This window comes from Pipistrellus hanaki (assembly GCF_964339955.1).
Source record: "Pipistrellus hanaki genome assembly, chromosome: 8".
Lineage (NCBI taxonomy): Eukaryota > Metazoa > Chordata > Mammalia > Chiroptera > Vespertilionidae > Pipistrellus > Pipistrellus hanaki.
The window spans coordinates 75,174,612-75,189,592 of NC_140510.1; the positions used below are offsets into that span (position 1 = coordinate 75,174,612).

Below are 14,981 nucleotides of genomic sequence, written 5' to 3' on the forward strand. Positions count from 1 at the left end.
TTGCTCCTTTTTTGTTAACTAAGTCTTAAAACTTCAAGTATTTAAAATGTGGAGCCTTAAAAGAATTAAGTTTTATCATTTTAAGTTTTATCATTTTCCGAAACTAGGAGAAAAGTGATAAAGTGATTTGTAAATATACTTTTACACATACCTTGACATAGCAGTCCAACACAATTGTGATACCAAAGGTTTGTACAAAAAGGATCCCTTTGTATTAGTTTGCACTTCTGTTAAAAAAAACACATCTATTTTTAACCAAAGCTTCCTAGTTTGTTTACTTAAAGATGAACCAATTGAACATTTCAAATTGTATTTTATTTACTTTCGCACTTAATCTGTTCTTACTGCACAACCGGTTTAGGGTACCCCAGCATAAATAGCAAAATCAGGTTCTTAATGGTGCCGATCCACAAACAGTCAAGTGAAGTTCCCATGTTTAAACGAAATCTATGTATTATTTTTATTAAGGGTTGGGTAAGCTGACATGGTGGAAACATGTAACTGGAAAACAAATTTACACTGACTGTGTGACTACTGTCCTAAACCATTACAATACTTCACTGGCAAGAGTAACTTGGAAAATAACTTAATCTAGCAGTAGAACAAAAACATCGTCAGTAGTACTGAATATATCTCTCTCGTATATATATCTATATATATCTATATATATATATATAGGTTTGCACAATCAGGGAGCAAGGCACATAATGAAATGAGAGCGAACATTTAAACAAAATAATAGTAACAAAGCTGAAAGAAAAATTGTAACTTCATCTTTACCGAGCTGTGCATAATCATTTGAATAGTGTCCTCTATCGGGTACTTTACAATGCAGTTCCTTTTGTCTTGTCATGCTTTAAAAAAGTACATTCCTACAAAGCTTCCCACAGCCTACATGTCAATGTGAGCCTTGATTTAAATTTTTTAAAGAAACGGGAAGAGAGGAAGCAATCCCAGTTAAATATTATGTGCAATTTTCCTTTAAAATAGTAAACAATGTTTTTACACCATTTAGCACAAGCTAATGATATTTTATTTTAAATGTACATTTCTATAAAAGGAGTTCACTAGTGACAGACAATAAACTTAAAATCATTTGAAACATTCCAGTTAATGCTTACCTTCTAGGAGAGGTTATTTACAAGGAAAGGAAAAATATGGGAGACGGCAATCACGGAAAATGGCAGTTTTTGGTATTCGGTTACCATAAGTTCAGCTAACAGCGGGTAGTTCCAAAGAGCAGGTTTCCCTCTGAGTGCTGCATGTATGAGCGCGGCACCAGCAGCCGCCGTGGTCACCCCCTCACTTCTGTCTTTGGTAGAAAGCAGCCTTCCTCACCAGGCAGACGAGCCCTCTCTCCTGAGAGAGTAACTTTTCTATTTTTGCATAAACTAGAAATACCTTCCTTTTCACTAGCACCTCAAAGTTTGCTTGTTAGGTTTTTTTAATGCCATTCCTTCCAAAGAGTTCAAGGCACTGGGGATTACAGCAGATAGTGTTTTCTCTTCAAAATGGTTCATTACTTGAACAAGCAAAGAGCAAACCAATTGGAGATTTCCCCCCTCCTAGTGTTTATCAAGTATATTGTTTGCTTATTTTTGTTCAGTAAGTTTACTTTACAGATAAATGTCAGGTTTCTTTTACATACAGACCTTCCGAGGACACAACAGTAACGGAGCTTATTTAAGGGACAGACCGTAAGGTGTTAAAGGAAAATAAATAAAAAGATAATGGGATATTTATTTCCTACTTGCCTCTCTGTGAGTCAAATCTCAGCGTTAGGAGCGGTCACGTGCCCATGAGGATGGAGGATATCCTGCTTTATACTTACGATGCCAAGTGTACAGAACAAAACTCAAAGTGCCAAAAGGTACTTACAGCCTAAAGTGATTTTGAGAGAGAGAGAGAATCCTCTCATCAAGTGTATAAATTCAAATTATTCCTATTTCACTTAAAGCAAGTCAGGGTCATTCAGGCTTACTTGGTCTAAACGTGAATAAAATCTGAGAGAGACATGTTTCGTAAACATATCTGTAGATATGTTTCAAAAATTTGGTAATAACAAGACTAAAACTTTTTGTATGCATTACAATTTTTAACATGACACGTTTTGTGTTGCTCTTAGAGGAGGAAGGCAGGCCACACAGTTCTGATGGTGACCTGATAGTCAGTCAATTCCACATCATTACCTGAAGATTTCCAGGCTAAATTAACAACTGTTTTCCCAGAATAGCAGCTTCTGAAACTTGAATGGGATGCGCAGCTCCTGTGAACTTTGACCTCAGAGTTGTCACTCTAATTTTGTTGAAACTGTCTTGGTAACCTCAGCACTGTTGTCAGTGGCAGTAAACTTACAGAGAGAGGGACTTCTAAGATAGTGCACAGCCCTTAGCAGAATATGCCCTCGGAGGCCAGCAGCACCTTGATTTTAGAGGACTGGAAACACCGTGTCCACATTACTTTGAAATTTTCTGATTAAAATCACGTCCAATAACTTATAAGAGTCAGCAACCTTTCTCATTTAAAAGTCAAATTTTAAAAATCCAATTTACAGTTAAGTGGGCACCTGTAAAAACCTTAAAAATAATTTAAAAAAAGAAAAAAAGTAGTTACTTTTCCCAAGTGAGAATTATAGCAGCTAAGGGGAAAAAATATATGTATTTTTTCGAGTAATAAAAGCCAAGCTGGTAAATTTCAATAGAGAATAGCCTAACGTTTATATTAATGCCTATAAACCCGATCGAAGTTGTTGCTGACTTCAGTTGGTACCAAAATGTTGATTGGAGGTTGGTTAGTGACACCCTTAAGTTAATTAACCAAGTCACTAGCTCTAATAGGCAACTGTCTGCACTGCCTTCAACAGCAGGATGTTTGTCCACATTCAGAACAGCCAGGTCAGCTGTCCAGATGTTCTTTGACCTGGAGAACCTCTGCTGTGGAGCAGGAGGCAGTGAGAAGGCACAGAGCGAGTGTCCTCCGGCAATGGGGTTACCATGCACACACCAGAGAAGATAACAAAAGTAGTCTCAAAAACAAAACACCCCACAAAACTTCATCCCAGTAAAATCCAATTAAAAATCTCCACCAGGGAGCTAAAACACTGGAAGTATAATCTAAAGTGTTTTTTTTTTTTGTATTTTTAAAATCTGTTGTTTCACCATGACAAATGGGGGGGAAAGTAGGTTAATAGCCTTTTCCATCTTTGGAGAAATGTAAGCAGCCTGTGGTCAGTTCTGCCCGGACCCCGCCCTCTCCTGGGTGTCCGTCCTAGTGCTGCTCTGCTCTTTGAGAAGGATGCACCAACGCACCAGCCTAGGGGGCTGTCCTCGGCACTGACTCAGCACCAGGGCCCAGGAAAGCCCCCACTGGAGAACCAGGCTGTATCTCAGGGTTCACATCACTGACTGAGGGCATGTCACCAATTGTCCACCTTCATGTAACAATGACACCAACACAGTAAAAACCCCTACTGCATATGTCATTGGATTCCTATTAATAGCTCTTTTACTTCACACACTGAAGCTTGGCAATCTATACTCAAATGTTATCCAAACTGCTATGCATGCTTAAATCAATAATGCAGATGTGTTAAAGGTCACCATAAGCATAACAATCTCAAGCACACAAACCTTGTGAACAATCGAAAAGACCCAAAAAGTATCCTCTAAAGAAGCGGGGCTTTAAAAAATGCACAATGGTGTATGTTCTTAGTGAATGTAGTGAACAACAGCCCGCAGACGTGGCAACAGAGAGGCAGGTGCCATTGATGATGCAACACGTCACTGGCTGGGTTACACGGGTATTGGGACCCTGCACACCTACCTACCACTTACTCTCCAATTCCCACTGCTCCGCCGCAGGGGCAGTGTCAGCGGATTTCCGCACTGCCATCCTTCGTCACACAGACAGACTCATTACAAGATGTGCTCCCTGTCACTCCTGGGGTAGTTTTTGTTCTTTTGTTTAAGAGCAGCTCTGAGATTGCCTTTTATTCCTGATGGTCAATTTATCATATTTCCCTCAGATACAAAAGGAAATGCACAGGGGAAAAAAGTGCACGAAGTGTAGCATGAAGCGTACAGGCTTACTGTGTTATTAGAGCAATGATTTCATGTTATGCCAGACTGCACATGTACAACATGTAATGCCCCTCACTATGCTGGACTCCACTGCTCCCCCGGAGAACACTGGGAAGGACAGCTGCCCACCCCTGGCTGCAGCAGCATCTCCGAGCTCCAGCACCAACCGCATTCACTGCCCCTCCATGACAGGCTCCACGTTACAATCCGTGTACAACCTGATCAATGGCACCTGCACAGGCCATTTTGTTCCTTTGGAATCACCCTGGCCTTCTAGAGAGCAGTATGGACATTTCAGAAGGTGACTTTGCTTTTCATAATGATGCACTGTATTGGACATAGGATGGGAAACATGATATAGCAACTGTTACAGATCTCTAAGACCAACATCTACCGAACGCACACACTTAGAGGGTAACTAGTGACACACAGACACACTGGACTGAGCATCAGGGTCCTGCGCTGGGTGGTTCTTACAGCGAGTCAAAGCGAGGATCGGGAAACCAGCTCCATGAAGCTTCACAAAGCCCATGGAAGGATTCCAACGGCACAAAACACCCAAGGTTACAGTACGACACTGTCCACGTGTTGTGGGCAGAGCTTACCTGTGAGGACATCGCAGGGTCAGCGGGTCACTGCGGCGGCACTGCCACCGGAGTGGCCCTCACTGCACAATGTAGTGTCTGAAATCGCCCCATGCGGCACTGCTGACCCGTTCTAGGAAGCTGAGAGGTTTTCCTGGCTAAAGTGCCCCTTTATGTGTAGTCATGAAGTGTCAATCAAGAGTTCTAACTTGAGCCAACCGGGAAAAACAGACACAAAAGCCCCACCGAGACACCAAACGTCGTGGTTGTCTTCAAACTGAGAAACAGCACATGACACACCTCCTCAGTATATGATACATCACATGCACAGGAGCCGCACATGGAGACCTAGAATGCACCTTCTAAAGTCAACAGAAGTTGTTTTTTGGTCCCAATCCACATGACAGATACTAGAAATCGCAAGGGACAGGACACATCCCCTTCCATGCCTCTTCTGCCCAAAATACACACAATCCGTTTTCAGATTATGAAAGGGAATAAATAGAATCACTCCCAGCTCTACATATGCATACACACACACACACACACACACACACACACACACTGTATAGGTATGTACACGTACACACACACAGCTGGACTCTACCTGGAAAGCACACCGGAAGGAAGGCTGACACCTGAACTCCCAGATGGCCAGGCGAGCTGATTGTAGACGGATTACAGAAACAGGGCACACACCTAGGCAGCTACCAGTCTCTGGAGAGCTTGGTGTTCTGGTCTCTCTTTGGGGGGGCGGGCGGGGGCCCCCTCCGCAGGGTGGCATAGCCGGATATGTGGCTGCCCCCGTAGCCGGCTTTCCGCTGGTCCGACAGCAGCTCGGGGGGCGGCGGGGGCAGGGCCATGTCGTCCATGGTGGCCGTGGGTTCTGCTCTGGACACGCGGGAGGAGGAGAGCGAGCCGTGCCGTGTGATGGACTTGCGCTGCAGGGTCCGGTTGAGGTCGGCCAGGAAGCCGGGCTGCACCCCGAGGCCGGCTTTGGGGGAGGTGGGCCCCGGCGGCACGGCGGGGGGCTCGGCGGGCTCGCCCTGGGTGAGGCGGGTGCTGTCGTTCCGTTTGGGCCGCGTGGGCGGAGGCGCCTTCTTGGCCGGCGGCCTGGCCCACTGCTGCGGCTGGGGGCTGACCACGGCCACCCTCGGGGACGCGGCCCCCAGGAAGGCGGCCGGGATCTCCACGGGCGGCGGCGGCGGGGGCAGCTCCAGCTCCGGGGGCGGCGGCGGGAAGTCCGAGTCGGAGGGCGGAGAGGGGAACTCCACGGCCGGGTCCTGGCCGCGCGCACCCAGGACGGAGGCCCTCGCGGGCGCCCCCTGCTGGAGGCCGCCGGGCAGGTGCACTCCGGGGAGGTTCAGCTTCCCGGGCTTGGGGGGCGCGGCCGGCGGCGCCGGGGTGTCCTTGCCGGGGGACCCCGAGGGCTCCGCGGGCGCCGCGAACTTGCTGACCAGGCTGTCCACCGAGGGCCGCTTGGGCTCGGGGGGCGCCGCGCCGCCGGCCTTGATGCTGGAGTTGCGCTGCGGGGTCGGGGGCGGCTTCTTGGCCCCGGGGCTGGCCGTCTTGGCCGGCTTCTTGCCGGGGGAGCCGCGCTCGGGGGCCGCGGTGGGGGTGGCGGGCGGCGGGGTGGGCGGCGGCGGCGGGAACGCCAGGCTGCTCTCGGGCGGCGGCGGCGGGAAGTCGGGGGCCGGGGCCGGGGCGCCGGGCTGCCACCGGGGCTTGGCCTTCACGGCCGGCGGGGACTGCGGCGCCGCGGGCGGCTTCGGGGGCTCGGCCGGCGCGGGCGCGGGGAACTGGCTGGCCATCTGCCGCACCACCGACAGCCCCGGGGACGGCGGGGCGGCGGGCGGCCTCCCGGCCAAGCCCTGGTGCTTGGGGAGGGTGGGCGGCGGGCCCGGGCCCGGAGGAGCGGCCGGCGCGGGCGGGACGTGGGGGAAGGCCGGCTTTTTGGCCGGGGGGGCCGGGGGCAGGGGGGACGGGGGCGCGGCCTTGGAGCCGGCGGGCGGCGCGGTGGCCAGGGGTTTGGGGGGCGCCTGGGGGGAGGCGGGCGGCGCGGTCGCCAGGGGCTTGGGGGGCGCCTGGGGGGAGGCGGGCGCAGTCGCCAGGGGTTTGGGGGGCCCTTGGGGGGAGGCGGGCGGCGCGGTCGCCAGGGGCTTGGGGGGCGCCTGGGGGGAGGCGGGCGGCGGGGGTGGGGGTGTCGGGGGAGCTGCCTGGACGCCGTGCGGAACGTGATGGATCTTGAGCGGGGGCGGCGGGGGGCTGAACTGGGGCAGGGCCTGCGCACAAGGCACGGGTCTGAGCTGGGCCATGGCCGAGCCGGGGGTGGGGGCCGGCGGAGGGGGCGGGGGCGGGGGCACCACTCCGTTGGGGGGCACGGGCATCTGAGGCTTTGCTGGCTGTGAGGTGGCGGACAGAGGCTGCACCACGGAGGGTGGCGGGGGCTTGAACAGGGGCCCTGAATGCTGAGCGGCGTTCTGCAGCCTGGTGATGGTGCTGTACTTGACAAACACGGTGGCCGCGGAGCCCCCAGAAGGCGCAGACTGGCTGGGCAGAGGAGGGGGCGGCGGGGGCGGGGGCGGAGGGGGGGGCGGCGGGGGTGGGGGTGGGGGTGGGAGAGGAGGCGAAGGCTGGGAGGCCGTGAAGGGGCTGACTAGTTTAGGTTGTGGGGATAAAGGGGTCATGAGTGAAGTGTAGGATCGATTCATAGAGTCCATTCTGGCCTAAAAGAAATACAAAAGGGGGTGAGAGAAAACAGCAAAAGTTACCGAGGTCGGCTGTGAATAAAAGGGTAAAGATAAAAGGCAAGAACTGGGGGACATGCGTGAAAAGGCCCAGCAGCTGTGATCCTAGATGAGCAAGGCAGGAAGGCTAAAATCCAGCTCCCTGGGCAGCGAGGGCACAGGGAAGTCTGTTAATCCAACAGTATTTTGAAATAGCTATTCTGCCTGACAATCTAGGAACTTCCTGTTGCAATGCTGTCCCAAATGGGAGCCCTCCCTCCCAGCACCGATGTGCTGGCGAGTTCAGTTTCAGTCCTTGGCTCAGCCACATCAGGCAGTGCCCTGGCTGGGCTTAGTGCAGATGGAGGGCCTTCTGAGCACGAGGGTGGCTTTTTGATGCTCCTGAGCTGACACTGAGAGTATAAGAATGCTCGGTGGGCATGCACAGTCAGTCACACAGGAGTGAAGGAGCTTGACACACACACTCATGCTCATGTGAGACACACCCAACACACACACAAGTCCAGCAATGCAGGTAAGGAGGGGGCATTCTTTACATTTTACTGGAAAATACGCAAAGAAATGCTCATGAATATCACAGCAAAAGGTCATAATATCAGACAGAAAGAGGCAGGAGACAATGAGAAGAAACTCTGGAAGGCTAAAGGAAAAATATCAAGAAAGGGGAGCTAGACTTTGCCAACAACCTGCTGGCCAGCCCACAGAGCACGTCTCAGCATGGCCCAAATTACCACACCGGGTCACTCATTTCATGAACGCCTCATGGATGGATGTGGCTCAAGGATGTTTGAAAAGAGCAGAGGAAGGACCCTCGTTTAATAACTTTGAGTACATCTTTTAGGCTCTTTGAATGTCGTATGAAGATGCAAGTTAAAACCATTGGTTTTCAATTATGAATGAGATCTAATTAGCATGTAGAAAGCCGAGGTTAGTGAACTAGAAGGCTCATTCATTACAGGGCTGAATTCTATTGCCCATCAGGACACTTGAATGTTCCTTTTAAAACTGCACATCAAAGTGAAAGCATTAGTCCGCAAGACTTGGTTACAGGAGTCACCCAGGTTAACGTGTTTCCACAGAGCAGCCCTGACCTTAGCTTGACCCTGTCTTGGCTGCGGCAGGGGTGTAGACCTTAGCTGTGCGGGCCTTCTCATTTGGCACCTGAGACTGAGGTAACAGAAGAAACACAAGAGGATCAAGACTCAAACACATCGTCACCGCTGCACCGCAGGGCGCAGGCTCTGAAACTGCAATGGGACTGCCCTGCGTGGCCACGGGCGTGCGATCCTGTCTTCCGGGGCCTCTCGCTTCCAGTGCACACGCCCAGCACCATTAACACTCAGGAAGGTGAAGACTTCCCTCCAGGCGTCTGCGGTGTGAACCGGCTTCTCTGCTACAGACATGGCGTCATTAGCGCCGGAAAGGGGCCACTCTCTCCAAATTAGGTGGGAGAAAGGAGAGACTATTTCTTAAAGTCTCAGCCTCTGACAAGTTAAAGGATAAGTGCTTTGAGAATTCAGGCCATTAAAACCAATTCTCAAATATTCACTTCCAGAGGCCTCCACATTGGGTTACTAATGCCTCCTCCACCCTCCCGAGGGCTAAATACTAAAATAAAGGAATAAACGGAGGGAAAACAACCTTTTAATTCTCATTAGTGAATGTGCTTGCATAAGTGATTCAGAAAAATCAAAACTATGACAGGGTAAAAAGAAAACGGTCAGGCCAACGTGCCACTGGGTCCGCAGCAGTGGCGTGAGCAGGTGAGTGCGGCCAGGACACACCCTCGCCCAGCACTTCAGAGGCAATTTGATTTGGTGTTTTACAATCGTCTAAAGAGCCTCTCCATGCTCTACATGGTCTTGCAATAATTACACTCGTCCTTCAGTGGCACTGAACAAGCTACTGTGCAAGGCTTAGGGATCCAAAACTTTAAGGGGATTAATTTCAATGTAGCCTTCCACATATATACACACAATAACCGGAGAAAGAGAAATGTGAAAAAACATAGAAGCAAAGACGATAAAGGAGTCTGAATAAACTAAATAATACATAAGGAAACATTCGCAGCAAGATCAGGGCACTGGCACTGAATGGTGCTGCTCTCCTCAAACTGACTTAGGAGGAGGAGATCGATATTTCTTAAAACATGAGCCACTGAAAAGGAGTCACACTGCCAGGGTTTTTTTGTTGTTTTTCCAAATCGTAGTCACTAGAGCCCACTCACAAATACTCATTTCTGAGGAGAAACCAGACAGAACGCATCACGCAGAGCCAAGAAAGATCCGTAATAAAGGGATGGGAGAGCAGCAAGCGAACCCGCCCCACGGCCTCTCCATCGCCGCACGCTCACCTTGCCGGCCTCCTCCAGCTGAGTGCCTCGCCTCCAGGCCTCGGAGAAGATGGAGCTCACGATGCTCTGGGAGCGCACGTGTGCTGCTGGCTGCGAGTCGGACACGCCGCTGTCAGACTGGGTTGAGTGGTTTGACTGGGACTCTGTAAAAGCAGTATTACATACATCAGCATCCTGACAGTGTGAATATGTACGTTCAGACAGATCTGTTACACGAGAGAGGAGCAACAAGTTACTTATGCATTTCATATAAAGCACCACCCATATTTTCCAGCAGAAAACTTCCCTCTACCTTATGGGCTAATAGAAAATCTTGATTCTTTTAAAACAGTTCACCACGAGAGACTGATAATTATAATAAAAGGCTCACATGAAATTATTGGTATCCTGCCAGTCTATCTTGGAAGAACTGTTAGCAATAGAGCAGTGATTTTTTTTCAGTTTTATCTTCATTACATCAAAATTCAATCTCATTATACATCCCTGCTTCAGGCCATCCCTGAGAGAACTCACTCACTTAGCAATTTACATCTATACGGGATGAGCACATCCTTGTCCCCAGCAATGAACAGTACTTAGGACTGGACTCCCAAGTGGGAAGTATGTTTCCTAGGGCTTTGGTGTTGGCACCACAGGGCAGCAGCTACCCTGACAGCCTGGCCCCCTGGCAAGGCACCAGGGCAGGTCTTCAGGGGAGCTGGCAATGGCAGAGGATACAGTGTAATCTGAATGACTCCCAGGGCGAGGGGACTGGGAAGATGATTTTACTGGACTCCAAGTCAGGTAAGATAACCATGCTGAAGCACCTAGCTCAATGCCTGCCATCTGGTAGAGATGCCATATTCACTCACTCTATGAGATGTGGATGTTATTAGATTGCCCAGGATATTGTTCCCTCTAGCAAGTAAAACAAACAAAAAGTTCATGTACCTATTTCTTATAATTTAGAAATTAGGTTGGCTGTTTTTAGGAATCATTAGCACTCTACAGAGACGCCTTCAAACCGCTAGTAAACTGTGCACGGGCTTTTCACATTACCTGGGATGCTGGAGGAACTGGACCCTGATTTAATGCTGGAGCTGGATAAGGAAGTCCAATCACAAGCGGACTCTGTCCTCTTTAAAGCTTCTTGGTAGTTCATGTAGAGCTGCTTCCCGTACTAAACAGAAGCAGTAAGTGAGGACATCTGAACTTTACAGGGCATGATTCAGCCGGGTGAGGCAGAAAAGGGGCACATTTCCATTTACTTATTCATAGCCTGTATTAAAATTAATACCTAACAATCCTTCAAAAATACTTTTAATACCAGCAAATTATAATCTTATTTTTCTTCATTTTTACAAAGGCAGCAAGAAGTTGACATTTGATTGTATTCATTATCAATATGAAGTTTTTTTTTCAGTTATTCCTCAAGCAACTTTGATTTTATAGCTATAATAAATTTTATTTCCAGATACTTAATATAATCATCTTCAAAATATGCTTTAAAAGACTTTTTTAAGACTTACTTTTTTTATAGAGCAGTTTTAGGTTTAGAGTAAAACTGAGCGGAAGTTCAGAGATTTCCCAGCCTCCCTGTTACCAACACTCCCCACCAGAATGTACATTTGTTACAATCAATGCACCTACACTAACATCATCATCACCCAAAGCCCGTAGTATCTTAGGCTTACTCTTGGTGTTGTACATCCTAAGGATTTGGACAAATGAATAATGACATATTCCCATCATTATAGTATCATACAGAGAGTATGAATATTTTCACTGCCCTAAAAATCCTGAACTCTGTTTATTTATCCACCCCGCCCCCCGCCCAAGGCAATTTCTTTTATCTAGGCTGAACTCTGCTCCATGAGAATCATATAATACCTGCTCCAAAGCCAAAATAAATCACTTTTGATGCTACACAAGCTTTTACTAGCAGTATTATTCCATTGATACCAACTATTAAAAGTTTATGTCTAGCCCCAAAGAAAAAAGATATTTAAAACATAAGGCCTGAGAAAACCAGACATAGGCAAAATCATAAACATGAAACAACCAGAATAATTATCATGACAATCAAGAAAATATAATTAAGTACCTCGTTATTCTGTCATCAAATCCAAGAAAACTTACCTTCGCGATGCGGATACCATTGACCCACTGGTGCAAGGTCCTCACATCATCACAACAAAGGTATTTAATGTACTGAGATTTCTTCTGGATCTGTGGGTGCTACAAGATCAAATACAAAGTTAAACCGAGCCTGCTGGAGAACTGAGTGCACTTTTCAGCTGAGGGCTGCAAAATGCAAGTGCTAAAACAGACTTTAAGTTGTTTTAACTCCACTGCGCCACAACCACTTGTTCTCTGGGAAGAAAACCCTAAATCGCACTCAGTTTTGGATGTAATGACTGTTAATTATGACTTCTCTTTTTAGCTATTCTGAACATTTTTTAAATGGCTATTATTTTACTTAAAGTATTTAAATTATGTTCAATTATAAGAGGTTTTAAAAATTCTCTAACCATATTCGTTTGTCTCTAACCTGAGAATTAAAATAACATCCTGGGAAACTGGTTTGGCTCAGTGGATAGAGTGTCGGCTTGCGGACTCAAGGGTCCCAGGTTCGATTCTGGTCAAGGGCACATCCCCAGTCAGGGGTGTGCAGCAGGCAGCTGACAGATGTCTCTTTCTCATCGATGTCTCTCTCTCTCTATCCCTCTCTCTTCCTCTCTGTAAAAAAAGTCAATAAAGTATTAAAAAAAACAACAACATCCTGAAGAGTATTATATGATATGATTGAGTATGTGCAGATTACTTGCTAGTTTAAAATTCATTTTAGGACCTCAAAAATTTTCAACCTCCCAATGTAATAATAAAGGCATTCATTCTATAGCCTTCATATGGTCATTCGGCTCTGTGCCAATATTGCAGGAGAAAGCCCATTCCACTCATATAATGTTATTTTATTAAAAAGTGGCATTTATTGAGCACTTACCATGCACCAGCATCATGCTAAATATCCCACATATATTAGCTCATTCCATCCTCATGAAAACCCTGAGTCACACATAATTACCTCTACAAACTAAGAAGCAATGGAGGCTCAAAGGGATGAGGACCACATTCAAAGTTATTTGCCAACAAGTGAAAGAATCAGGATTTGAAATCATGCAATCTTGTTTCAGAATCCATGCTATTAAATATTATGCCAAACTACTGCCTTATAAATGGTGAAATTTTCTTCCAGATTTGCTGCCACTCTTCTCTTTTCCCTAATACTATTCTATCACTTTTAAAATCGCACAAGAGCTAAGAGCAAGTATGAAGGAGACAGTCTTTGCATTTAAATGATTAAACACTCCAAAGAGAACATATAATGAAATTGCTTCCAAAACAAATGAATAGCTACACCAAAAGGAAGGTCATTATTTCACTTCTAAAATGATGCTGATTTGGGATGTTTGCATTCTTTAATAAAAGGTAAAAATTTTGAGAATAAAAAAATTTAAGAATACAATAAATTCTGAATTACTATTGTGCTATTTGATTATTTTTTTTTTGTTTATGCCAAACATTAGATTGAGACTGATAATTTCTAAAACTCTGTAACTAAAAGTGATGCTATAAAATCACAGTCCAAGTGCCAAAGGAAAACCACTGAATGTATACTAATCATTATTACTTTGGAAACACATCTAGTCTTGAAAATTAGTTCCCTCAACTAACATGCAAGAAGTAAAAAAATAAAAACATGTAACATTCCACCCACTCTAATACTTTTGATCCTTCTAACCATCAAAAAAATAAAGAACCCCTTAGAACAAAAATATTCTTACCCTAAGAATTTTATAAGCTGCAAAAGGAATTACGATAATACTGCAATAAATAACAACTGTTGGTGAGGATATGGAAAAAAGGAAACCCTTATATATTGTTGGTGGGACTGTAAATTGGTGCAGCCACTATGGAAAACAGTATGGCGGTTCCTAAAAAAAATTAGAAATACAAGTACCATATGATCCAGCAATCCCAAAGAACATGAAAACAATAATTTGAAAAGATTATGCACTCCTATGTTCACTGGAGTATTATTACAATAGCCAAGATGTGGGAACAACCTAAGTGTCCATCGACAGATGGGGTCTTGGGTCACATGTGAGGCCTGCACTGTGGTGGCCATCTGTGACTATAAAGTAGCCAGCCTGTGAACACGCTGACGTGTGGAAAATGGGACGGAAAGACAGAGAGAACTTAGGTTCTCACTGACAATCAGAGTTGTTAAAATAACCGACTCTTACTGTCATATAATAAGATCCCCCAAATAAACTTTACTTATTTGGGTTAAGTTTATTAATATTTACTTTATAAGAAATTAAAACTTAGAAAAACTTAAAATATAAGAATATACAAATACACATTTTACTACATAAGAGAGCAAAGGTATGTTCACATGTCATATAGTAACCCCTCTGAAAACTCCATTTAGACATCTGTGAGAGAATGCGAGTATGAAAGGCAAACTACAGCGTAGCATTGGTAGAAGAGTAATTATGACATCATGGACCTTGTTAGGTCCTAGGGACTCCCAGGGGACCTTAGAGCTCATTTTGAAAATTGCTGGATTCAGCTACTTTCTACTGACTTAATGATCATTTGCTGCTGTAACCTAAATAATACAGCGGTATTCTCCAAGAAATGATTACCTACAAAAGGTTTACTGTTACACCTAATTTTATCAAAGCAATAAAAACTCCACTAAACAAACACCACTAACCCAAACTCAAATGACAATTCTCAGAAAAGCAAAATCAAACAATGACATAAACATGTAGACCTAATAGCTACCAAAGGGTCACTAGGATGGAGCTAACGAGAAAGACATAATCATCTCCATAATCATCCAGGATTTTTACAAGTTGTTTTTATTAGTGCCCCAACAGATCACTAAAACTTCACTAAAAATATCAGTTCTCAAAGTACAGACATAATTGATGGGAGTAGCTCAAAAATTTGGGTAAGGAGCAGGGGGGAAAACCCAGAAACAACTCAGAGAGGAAATAATACCTGCATGGATTACCTACACGCATGGATTACCAGGGTTATAGTTGTGTGTTTCGGGAGGAGAAAAACATTTATGGACCAGATGAGAGCCAATCCACTTTGACCACAGTGCCCTCTGATGGCTCTGCTAAGTAAGTACAGAAGAAAAACTAAACCACATAAAATTTTA

General features: G+C 46.1%; 1 protein-coding gene across 7 annotated transcripts in view; it reads right to left on the reverse strand.

Moving 5' to 3' along the window:
• Positions 1 to 14,981, reverse strand: part of RAPH1 (Ras association (RalGDS/AF-6) and pleckstrin homology domains 1) — a 78,156-nt gene that overhangs the window by 9,721 nt on the left and 53,454 nt on the right. For 4 of the 7 annotated variants that reach the window (XM_084893168.1, XM_084893170.1, XM_084893169.1 and 1 more), the window contains 4 exons: positions 11,882 to 11,980; positions 10,802 to 10,922; positions 9,764 to 9,906; positions 152 to 7,389 (listed from right to left, as the gene is read on the reverse strand). In XM_084893168.1, coding sequence (XP_084749294.1) covers positions 5,371 to 7,389; positions 9,764 to 9,906; positions 10,802 to 10,922; positions 11,882 to 11,980 — 2,382 coding nt within the window. In that variant the 3' untranslated portion in view covers positions 152 to 5,370. Of the gene's footprint in view, positions 1 to 151; positions 7,390 to 8,501; positions 8,578 to 9,763; positions 9,907 to 10,801; positions 10,923 to 11,881; positions 11,981 to 14,981 lie in introns of those variants that run through there. The other 3 variants (XM_084893172.1, XM_084893171.1, XM_084893167.1) reach the window with 3 other exon arrangements.